Genomic DNA, 11,343 nt, shown 5'->3' on the forward strand with positions numbered 1-11,343 from the left:
TCTCAGGTTGCCTGGAATAAGAAGTGAATTCAGTCATATGTGTGAAAAGAAAGCTGTGGGCTGATTTGTGTTGTGTGGTTTCTGAGCCCAAGAGGTGAGCATGCTTAACACACTGGTAGTACTAGGAAGAGAGTACAAGTATACACGAATGAGCAATATTTAAAATATTTTTCTTCTGATTTAGTGTTATCTTACTCTATTAAATATAGGCAAACAGTATGGTGACTAAATTAACATAATAATAAAAATACAGGCACACAGAAAGAAAAAGCTTTTTTATTTATTTTTTATAATAATATTTTTATTATATTATGTGTAAAAAGCTTTTTTAAAAAAACTAAGATGTTTCTCCTCAATATCAGTTACAAGTCAATCACTACAGAATGGATTGCTTGCCACTTAAGAATGATAAAAATATGTACCCTTTTCTACTATCAATTTTTGTCCACTTTAGAGCCTAAAAGCAGTTGTGATAGTGTACAATGACACCACACACATTACGAATAATGGTAAATATATACACTTTGCAAGTAAGTCTAACACAGGAATCTTCTGCTCTGCTCCTCCATGGACAGGGCTCTGTTGGGAATGATTTTAAAGATTTTATTAATTTATTTGACAAAGATGGAGAGTGCGAGCAACCAAGAGCAGGGGAGCACCAGGCAGAGAGAGAGGAAGAAGCAGGCTCCCCACTGAGTAAGGAACCTGATGAGGGACTCCATGTGGGACTCCATGTGGGAATCGATCCCAGGACCCTGGGATCATGACCTAAGCCGAAAGCAGACAATTTACGATTAAGCCACCCAGTAGCCCCTGAGCATGATTTTAAATGAAATCCAAGCATCTTCTCTCCCCGTTTAGTTTAAGTGCAGCTACCAAAAATGAAGAGCAGCATTTAAGGTGTAAAGTACTCTATTCTCAAGGACAACACTATGGTGAGAGAGGCAATCTCACCATACCCCAAGGCTCTCCTTGCAGGTGGAGCAGACAAGCCCTGGGTAGGACTAGAATGCAGGGCTCACAGGCTCTCTGCCCTAGCCCCATGCCAACCCTTTGTGCCAGAGTCTGGGTTTTGCAGCAAAACTCAGTTCAGGCCAGGGAATCCTGGGTCCACCAAGAACCCTAAGTGATCTACTAAACCACCTGCAAAGGCCAGTCCTGCTGCTTTAATCATTAATTTACCAGAGAAATAACAGGATGATACTATTCCTTGGGTGAGCTAACAATAACCTTGGCAGGTAGGTTGCCTGCTATTCATGCACCCTAAGAATAGAAGTGAATCCCTTAAACTGTTAAAGGACATGAAGCCAATTGTTATTTTTTTAATTTTTTAAACATTTTATTTCTTTATTTATTTGAGAGAGAGAGGGACAGAGAGAGAGAGAGAGCATGAGCAGGGGGAGGGGCAGAGGCAGAGGGAGAAGCAGACTCCCCGCTAAGCAGGAAGCCCAATGCAGGGCTCAATCCCAGGACCCTGAGATCATGACCTGAGTCTAAGGCAGACGCTCAACCGACTGAGCCACCCAGGCGTCCCTGAAGCCAATTATTAATGTATTGCCTCTCCACTCTAAATTCACCCCTCAAAACATGCTCTCTGATCATAGATGAATTTTTTAAGTATCTCTCCTTAAAAGTGAACACAATGTTATACTCTCCCAGTAGAAGACATTGGAGGGGCATTGAAGGAGGAAGTGCCTGTGACTTCTGGTTCTTAGGAGTGTAGCTGTGAAGATACCCTCAGTGCTCGGCTCCAGGCATGAGCCAAGAACAACTGTCTTCATCCAATGTGTGATCCTGATGTGGCCTGAGGATCAGCTCTCTGTGGCCCTCTTCATAGGTACATCCACTGGTACATCATACCAGGTTTGGTATCATCCAAACCACTTGCCCCCTTATTTCCCTCTGCTTCCTTGCTCTCCTGCCCCACCCCCCAACAACTACTCTTCTGTAGTTCTCCCAGTGCTGCAGCCTTCCCCAAAACAAGGCCCTTCTGATCCTATGTGAAATTTTAGGGCATTTTTAGCTCCAGGTCTGCAACTCCACAAGCACCCCTATTCTTACTACACACCCACACACTGGCCACTAGCTGTGGCTTGTCCACACAGATGTATTCAGAGGGTTGCTTCCTGCTTGCCCTGCAACTGTAGACCGGCTCTGGTTTTGTAAACCAGCTCTGGCACCCACAAACCAGCAAACTTCTTTGTCATCCAGTAGGTTCTCCTACACCTTCTCCAGTGAGGTGTGAACTCCAGCCTTGGAGAGGGGCCCACACTCAAAATTTGTCTTTCCTTGGGCACTCTCCCACAGCCCTAGAATACCACATATAGGAAATAACATATCCTATATATTGTGCATTTTTCGTAGTTAATAATTCCTTATCTTAAATCTTATGTTTATGTTAGACTTCCTTTTTCCACTGTGCACTTAATACACCCTGCTTGGATTCAGATTGCTACAGAACCCATGTATAACAAATACCATTCTTAGAATTACTGATACCTTTCTCTTTGAGAGCTGCATCAAATAAAGACTTCCGCTATCACTGAGAGAGAGAGCAGTAAGGGAAAAGAAAGGAATGAAAACCTTGGAAAGGAAGAAGTAAGACTGGCATTATTTGCAGATGTTATGATTCTGTACCTTAAATCCTACAAGTATGTACAGACAAGTTGTTGGAATCAACAAAAGAGTTTAGACATTTGTAGCACAAAAAATCAATATACAAAAGCCATTTGCATTCTATTTACCAGCAACAAATTTAGAAAATGAAAATTTCAAAGAAGGTATTTGCAAAATATGAAGTACCTAGGACAAAATGTCCTCTTACAGAAAAAAAAATACAAAATATTATGGGGACACATTAGAGAAAGGTTTTTTTTTTATTATTATTAAAAGGAAAGACAGACCATATCAATGAATCAAACATTCAATATTGAAAAGAAGGCAAATGTAAAAGTTCAACACAATCTTTATTAGATATCCCAAAGAGTTTTGGTTTAAATTTTTCTGATGAATTGATCACTTAAATGGAGTCAAAACGGGCCAAATAGAACCAAGACACTTTGAAGAACAAGGAAGAATTGACAGGCCTTATTCAAATATCAAGATTGGCTTTAGACCTGTGGTAATTAACACTGGTATACGGTGTTTCAAATACACAGATTAATAGGGCCATGGTACTTACTAGAGGGTATAGAAACTAGTCTATACATAGGTAGATACTTGACACATGTGGCACTGGAAATCAGTTGGAAAAGAGCAGACTTTTCAATGAGTGGTTTACTGAGACAATTGGATACCCAAATTAGAAACAAACAAATAAACAGAACCCTACTCAGCACCATACACAAACATCACTTACAGGTGGACTAAGACCTGAATGTGAAAGGCAAAACCAAAATATTTTAGAAGACAATATAAAACATAGAAAATATTTTCATGACCTTAATGCAGGGACAGATTTCTTAAAACAGGAAATCACTAACTATAAGGAAGAGAATGGTAAATTTGACTGCATTATAATTAAGATCTGTTCACAGAGCACAGCATAAAGCAAGTGAAAATACAAGCAAAGAGCAAGGGAATTTTTTTGGCCACACATATAACCACCAATGCACTGGTATTTAAAGCATATAAAGAACTCATTAAATCAGTAAGTACAAGACTGAAAATAGAATAGAAAAATGGGCAAAATATTTGAATTTGGACAGTCTATTTCTTGAACTTGGTCCTACTTACATGAGTGTTTGTTTTTATAAATTATCTAAACCTGCGGATATGGTTTATGCACTCCTCTATATCTCAGATTTTTAAAATGGCTTCCTTCAAAAAAAGTAATAGAAGGAAAATATGTGAAGTAAGAATTTTGATGAGGTTTCGATTGTTAGGGATGAAAAACTTGTTCTTCCTATCAAGAGATCATCAAGTGTCTATTTCATTAAATCAAGGGAAAGTGGGGATTGTTTAAACTATATGCACCCCATAATCTAGTCATCACTCTAAACCTTTCTCTTGCTAGATATTTCACCCTATATTCATATCATTTCCCAAATCACAGATGATAGGCAAGTCGTAAGATCATCATCATCATTAAAAAAAATCATTAGGCATCACAGGCCAAATCCATTACAGTGAGATTGGGTCACCACACTGAAAGGCAAGCAGGCACACCAGCACTATTGAACATATGTGTATTGAACATATGTGTATTTTTCTCAGCAGAGTCCATAATAGTGACTTAGAATATAACCTTATCACATTTAATTGGTACACCTGTCCAGAGACCTCCATGTGCTAGAGAATCTAGAGTTAGCTGAGGAATGTTTTGAGGAATGCTCTGGGAATTGGACATGACATTTACCACAGTGTAATGGCAAAGAGTTGGTTTAGGTTGTGCACCGTCTTGGAAGAGCCCAGGGGTGGGGTGGGTTTTCCAGGATTCAGTACAAACTGTTTCATCTTCCAGGCTTTGCACTTCTAGGCTGAACAGTGGTAATCTGTTTTGGCCCCACCTCTTACTCATTCTAATTTCTGTATCAGCAGGCAAAAATAAATAAATAAATAAATAAATAAATAAATAAATAAATAAAACTATAAAACAAATTTTCCTGAGGACCTTGGTCAAGACAGTTCTGGATATGGAAGTTGCCCCGGGGGGGGGGGGGAAGGACATCGTTTTCAGCAGAATTTGCTAGCACTATTGTACTTTAATGTTGACACATAGTATATTGTCCCAGGAATTTTCTCTCATTGGATTGATAAATCCAGCCCGCCAGCCAGGAAACAATTTTTAAAAAGCACCACGCTTACCACTGGGACGGAGTGAGGGTGTTTATTTTGGTATACACAGTGATGTACAGATTTAAGTTGCATTTAGCAGATAGATTGCTAGATATTCCAGCACCATTTACCAAATGAACTTTCATTTCCCCATTATCTGGGAAGACGTCCTTGATTTCCTACAAATATTGAATGTAGAACTTATTTGTGCATACCAGACTCTGCCTCTGGGCTTTCTATTCTGTTCCAGAGACCCAGTACCAGAATATTTAAATCACTGTGTCGTTAAACACGTTTTAATATCTGATAGGACCAGTTTCTGCGCATTGCACATTTTTTTTTTTTTTCCTTTCAGGAACATGTTCGGGCCCGCGGTAGGGGGCGGGGTCGCGCCTCCTCCGCGGCTCTGGTTCCAGCCGAGCCTCACCGACGCGGAGATGGAAAGCCCGAGGCTGCTCCCGCCTCGAGGGACGCGACAGAGCGGCGGTGCTGGCAGCCCCGCGGGCGGCAGCCGGTTCCACGGCGGCCCTGACCCACGGGCTAGCCAGGTCCCTGCGCGCCGCCTCCTGCTGCTCCGGGGCCCCCAAGATGGCGGGCCCGGGAGGCAGCGCGAGGAGGCCCGCGCGGCCTCACGGGGCCCGGGCCTGAGCCCGTTGGCGCCGAGGTCGGATCACGCTGGCGGCGGCGGCGGCGGCGGCGGCGGCGGCGGCGGCGGCGGCGACTTCTTCCTGGTGCTGCTGGACCCGGTGGGTGGCGATGTGGAGACCCCGGGCGCCGGCCAGGCCCCAGGGCCTGTATGGAGGGAGGAGGCCGAGTCGGTCCCACAGCTCCAGCAGGGTGAGAGTGGCGCGAACCCCGCGGGCCGCCAGGCGCTAGGCCCCTGCTGCCTGTCCGCAGTCCCCGCCCCAGCCCCGGCTGAGAACCCGGTCCCCGCCCCGGGCCTGGGACCCGCCTCGGCCTTCACCGGCACCGTCACCATCCACAACCAAAACCTGCTGTTGCGCTTCGAGAACGGTGTCCTCACCCTGGCCACGCCCCCGCCGCCAGCCTGGGAGCCTGGGGTCGCGCCTGCCCCTCAGCCTGGGGGTCTGATGGCTCAGCAAGCGGGGGTCCCGCACGCAGCGCAGCCCAGCGACTGCCCCGAGCTGCCGCCCGACCTCCTGCTGGCCGAGCCGGCTGAACCGGCGCCCACCCCAGCGCCTGAGGAGGAGGCAGAGGGCCGGGCCGCAGCCGAGAGTCCCCGCAGGCCGCTGGGCCCAGGCCCGGGCGTGGTGCTGTACCTGTGTCCCGAGGCGCAGTGCGGACAAACCTTCGCCAAGAAGCACCAGCTGAAGGTGCACCTGCTGACTCACAGCAGCAGCCAGGGCCAGCGGCCCTTCAAGTGCCCCCTGGGCGGCTGTGGCTGGACTTTCACCACCTCCTACAAGCTCAAGAGGCACCTGCAGTCTCACGACAAACTGCGGCCCTTTGGCTGCCCTGCGGAGGGCTGTGGCAAGAGCTTCACCACGGTGTATAACCTCAAGGCACACATGAAGGGCCATGAGCAGGAGAACTCGTTCAAATGCGAGGTGTGCGAGGAGAGCTTCCCCACTCAGGCCAAACTCAGCGCCCACCAGCGCAGCCATTTCGAGCCCGAGAGGCCATACCAGTGCGCGTTTTCCGGCTGCAAGAAGACGTTTATCACAGTGAGTGCCCTGTTTTCCCATAACCGTGCCCATTTCAGGGAACAGGAACTCTTTTCCTGCTCTTTTCCTGGCTGCAGCAAACAGTACGACAAGGCTTGTCGCCTGAAAATTCACCTGCGGAGCCACACCGGTGAGAGACCTTTCCTTTGTGACTTTGACGGCTGTGGCTGGAACTTCACCAGCATGTCCAAACTCTTAAGGCACAAAAGGAAGCACGAGGATGACCGGAGGTTCATGTGCCCTGTGGAAGGCTGTGGGAAATCTTTCACAAGGGCTGAACATCTGAAAGGCCACAGCATAACCCACCTGGGCACAAAGCCTTTTGTGTGCCCTGTGGAAGGCTGCTGCGCCAGGTTCTCTGCTCGCAGTAGTCTCTACATTCACTCCAAGAAACACTTGCAGGACGTGGACACTTGGAAAAGCCGTTGCCCAGTCTCTACTTGTAATAAACTCTTCACATCCAAGCACAGCATGAAGACCCACATGGCCAAAAGGCACAACCTCGGCCAGGATCTCTTAGCTCAGCTAGAAGCTGCAAATTCTCTTACACCCAGCAGTGAACTTACCAGCCAGGGACAGAGTGATCTCAGTGATGCAGAGCTAGTGTCTCTCTTCTCTGATGTGCCTGGCAGTAGTTCTGCTACAGTGCTGGACACAGCATTGGTGAACTCTGGAATCTTGACTATTGATGTGGCTTCTGTGAGTTCAACTCTGGCAGGGAGCCTCCCTGCTAATAATAATAATCCTTTAGGGCAGGCTGTGGACCCTCGGGCCTTGATGGCCACCAGTGACCTTCCTCAAAGTCTGGATACCTCTCTTTTTTTTGGAACGACAGCCTCTGGTTTTCAGCAGAGTCCCTTAGATATGGATGATGTCCCAAGTCTGACTGTGGGGCCATTGGCATCTCTGGGCTCTTCGGGTATGAAAAACTCGAGTCAAGAGCCCCAAGCTCTGACCCCTAGCAGTAAGCTAACAGTGGACACAGATGCCCTGACTCCTTCAAGCACCCTTTGTGAAAACAGTGTCTCAGAACTACTGCCGCCAACCAAAGCAGAATGGAATGTACATCCTGACTCCGACTTCTTTGGACAGGAGGAAGAAACCCAGTTTGGATTCTCCAATCCAGCAGGAAACCATGGTTCTCAGAAAGAAACAGATCTTATCACAGTGACTGGCAGCTCGTTTTTGGTATGAACTATTAATTCATTGCCATGTGGCTTATTCTTATGAATTACACTCAATTTTTAGGACATTCTGGACTAAATGTTTAAATGCAGTCATTTCTTATAGGTTTGAAAAAGAACAACGCCCTGGGCTATAAGTTTGGAGATTTAAATTATGATCTTGACTCTGGAACTGTCAAGTTGTGTGACCCTGAGCAAGTCACTTAACCTATCTGAGCCTTAATTTCCTTATTTATAAAATGAGGTGGTTTGAATAGCTTGTTTCTAAGGTCTTTTCAGCTCTGTATTTAATGATTTTGTGCTCTTTCTTGAAAATTTTAAGAAATCTTACCATGATTAACTATTGCATGTGCTTATAATGTAATGAAATGCATTGAGAGTTAATGATCAGAGAATGTGGAACTGGTGTTTAACTTTAAAATTTGAATGGAAATTTTATAGACTGTCAAAATATTTCTAAAATCTAGTGTTAGAGCTTAAAAAAAGGAAGCTAAAAATATGGGTTACTTCTGTTTACCTCCTTATCTTTCAAGCTGCTTCTTATTTTTTTTTTAATGGAAGGCTGTGTTTGTGAAAAGTGCCAGAGCTTTGATATGACTCAGACCCAGAAATATTGATGTTGTGGTGTTGAATAAGTGGCCTTATATAAGTCATTTAGCATCAGTAAGCCTCAGTTCCCTAGCTGTAAAATGGTCTTTATAATGTACACATACCTGGTGCATTGTAGACTTATTTTTCTATACTAGGAATTAATTTTGGGGGTAGAATGTTATGTGCTTTGGCATGCTTTAGTGAATCTTTTCACCCCTCCTGCCCCTCTCATTCTTTCCTCAAAGAGGACAAGTTAACATAATTCAATGTGACATTTGTGCAGGCAATAAAGGTTTATGAAGGTTAAGAAGCAGGGAAGGGAATATCTTTCTTCCACAAATTAACAAGGATTTTTTTCCAAACAATGCGTGTATAACATTGCCCCTAGGTCCGTTAGTCCAAATTATAGTATTTTTGCTCTGCATTCAAAGCCAACCCATAGGGTGAATATATAGAGCCTGTGATTCCAAGAAAATCTGGGAATGGATCAGAGTGACATTTTCTTCTTCTGTGTCCCAGAGAGCTCATTGCTTGCCTTCTCCCTGAGTTGGAATGAGAGGTTTCATTTGCTTTTTGAGTAAATATTATCTGTCTTACACGAGTGTAGCATTTTATAGTTTATGTAGCACTTTCACAACTTATATTTGAGTCTCACAATATTGTGAGATAGTTGTGGCAACGTTTTAACTATAACTTATGTTAAAAATTAAAATTTACCTAACACATTATAAATGAATTTTATTTTATATATATATGTATATATATATATGAGTGTGTGTGTGTGTATATATATATAGTCCCATTTTATTCTTCTGAGTTTCATGATCACTTTTGTTTATAACCACTTTTTTCTGTTCCCCTGTAATTGATATCTGTTCCTTTCTGCCAGCTCTACTCTTTCTCCAACCTATTCTCTAACGTGCATATCAGTTTATGTCATGATCTCTTCTTTTTAAACTTTAATTAGGTCATTTTCATGGTCACCATCTCTCAGCCATTCCCCTCATGGCCCGTTTTTCAGTCACAATATTTATTGCAAGTGTGTGCAGTACAAAATTATTTTCTGGATTTAGGTGTCAGTGTGTTTCTATGTAAATCAAATGATAATGGGGATATTTTTATGTAAGGTTTTCATGGGATATGTTCTTTTACTTTTAAATTTGTCACCATGTTGTCCTGCTACCAAACACTATTAGTTGCTCTGAAACATTCTGACCCATCACTGCTTGCATGTAGATGTTTGTGGATGACAATTATAGCGCTCTGGTAGTGCATTTTATAATTTGCCACTTTGAAATGCAACTGTACTATCTTTCTGGTTTTTAAATTGGTTGTGCTCATTCGGTGAAAAAGCAAGAAGTATATACATAAATTTATAATTCAAAGAAGTGGTCAGACTATATTTCTAACCATTTAACAGTTCTCCCTTAGCACTTTGGAAAGATTTTAAGCCCATTTTGGAAATGTGTTGTCATTGGTTAAGTTCTCTTAAATAGATTTTTTTCTGGGATGCCTGGGTGGCAAAGCAGTTAAGCGTCTGCCTTCAGCTCAGGGCGTGATCCCGGCGTTATGGGATCGAGCCCCACATCAGGCTCCTCTGCTATGAGCCTGCTTCTTCCTCTCCCACTCCCCCTGCTTGTGTTCCCTCTCTCGCTGGCTGTCTCTATCTCTGTCAAATAAATAAATAAAATCTTAAAAAAAAAGATTTTTTTCTTTTCCTACAGGTAGGAATATAGAGGCCTAAGGTAAACATTGCAGGTTATAGGCTTCTGTTAAGATATATAACCATAAGAATATTTTAAAATTATTTCACTTTCTTTAATCCCTCAATCCTCTGTCCTTCCATTAAAAGCTATTATATTCTGTGGAATTTTCTTTTTTTTTTTTTTTTTTTTAAGATTTTACTTATTTGAGAGAGAGAGAACAAGCAGTGGGGAGGGGCAGAGGGAGTAAGAGAGAAAGGGAGAGTGAGAGAGGCAGACTCCCTGCTGAGCAGGAAGCCCAGTGCTGGGCTCCATCCCAGGACCCAGAGATCATGACCTGAGCAGAAGGCAGATGCTTATCTGACTGAGCCACCCAGGAGCCCCTCTGTGGAATTATCAATGGACAAATTTTACTTTTCTTGAAGATAAAAAATCTTGTAATTGTTTGTGGTCTCACACAGTTTCTTTCAATTAATTTGTTCGAGCGATTTCTTTTTCAATACCATTTTCCCAGTATGATGGTGAAAATGGTGTGACATTGTAGTCAGAAAACTGACTACAAACATAATGCCTACATTTCTGTTAGTGTTGGCATAAGTATGCCATTTTTAAAAAAACAATGGGACATGGTTCAGTGTTGTCTCATTTCCCTCATACCTCTTAAGTCCTTGGTTTATGAAGATTTTTCCAATTGAAAACTAACAAAATGCTTTGCAGAAAGTTTTGCATCCAAGGAACTCTGTTGAACATGTTCATCCTTGACATTGTTACCATTATTTCATTATAGTATTATGTAATTGAAAGTCTTTAGTAGAAGTGAAACTTGATACAATATGAGGATCAATTTTCTTTGTGGATTAAATCTTCATATTCCCATCCAGGAAAAAGAAGACTTGGTATAACAGGGTATTCATGACTATTCTTTGATTCCAGATAAAACATTGATTAAATTCCTTTTTGGGAATACTCATAATCCCTTAGTAATTATTGATACCAAACACATCTACTTGATGATAATTTAGATGCAGCTCACTCAGAATATGTGCTAATTAAAATATGAGGCCGAGCTGAAATTTGTGTATATATTGCTTTTGAACAAAATATTTTCTTGGCAATTAAAAAAAATAAAATGTGTTGAGGATTTAGAGAGTATCTAAACTCTTTGTCAGAACACAACTACATCTAAAAAACAAAGCACATACTACAAATGAATTTTTGTATTTGTCAAATCTGGATTGACAAGGCCTTTGGTAACAGTTTTTAAGCTAGGAACCTCCCCATATATTTCAAGTTAATTTACTGACTACATACAAAATACAAGGTAGAGTACTAGGGATATAGATAAGAGGAGTAAAATGTAAGCCATGTCCTAATTTTGGAAAGGACATAGGAATTCACATATTA

The 11,343-nt window shown here is 42.7% G+C and overlaps 1 protein-coding gene across 1 annotated transcript; it reads left to right on the top strand.

The window, feature by feature from the left end:
* The first annotated feature begins 5,138 nt into the window (after window positions 1-5,138).
* Window positions 5,139-11,080, top strand: LOC113248766 (zinc finger X-linked protein ZXDB). Its single transcript, XM_026490343.4, has one exon. It carries the CDS (start codon window positions 5,214-5,216, stop codon window positions 7,653-7,655), a length of 2,442 nt encoding a protein of 813 aa, XP_026346128.3. The 5' UTR covers window positions 5,139-5,213; the 3' UTR covers window positions 7,656-11,080.
* Window positions 11,081-11,343: the final 263 nt, after the last annotated feature.

This window comes from Ursus arctos, chromosome X (assembly GCF_023065955.2).
Source record: "Ursus arctos isolate Adak ecotype North America chromosome X, UrsArc2.0, whole genome shotgun sequence".
In the NCBI taxonomy this organism is placed as follows: Eukaryota; Metazoa; Chordata; class Mammalia; order Carnivora; family Ursidae; genus Ursus; species Ursus arctos.

Bases quoted from the DNA above. Each gene is read 5' to 3' on its own strand.
- LOC113248766 (XM_026490343.4), top strand. From the start codon at position 5,214: ATGGAAAGCCCGAGGCTGCTCCCGCCTCGAGGGACGCGACAGAGCGGC.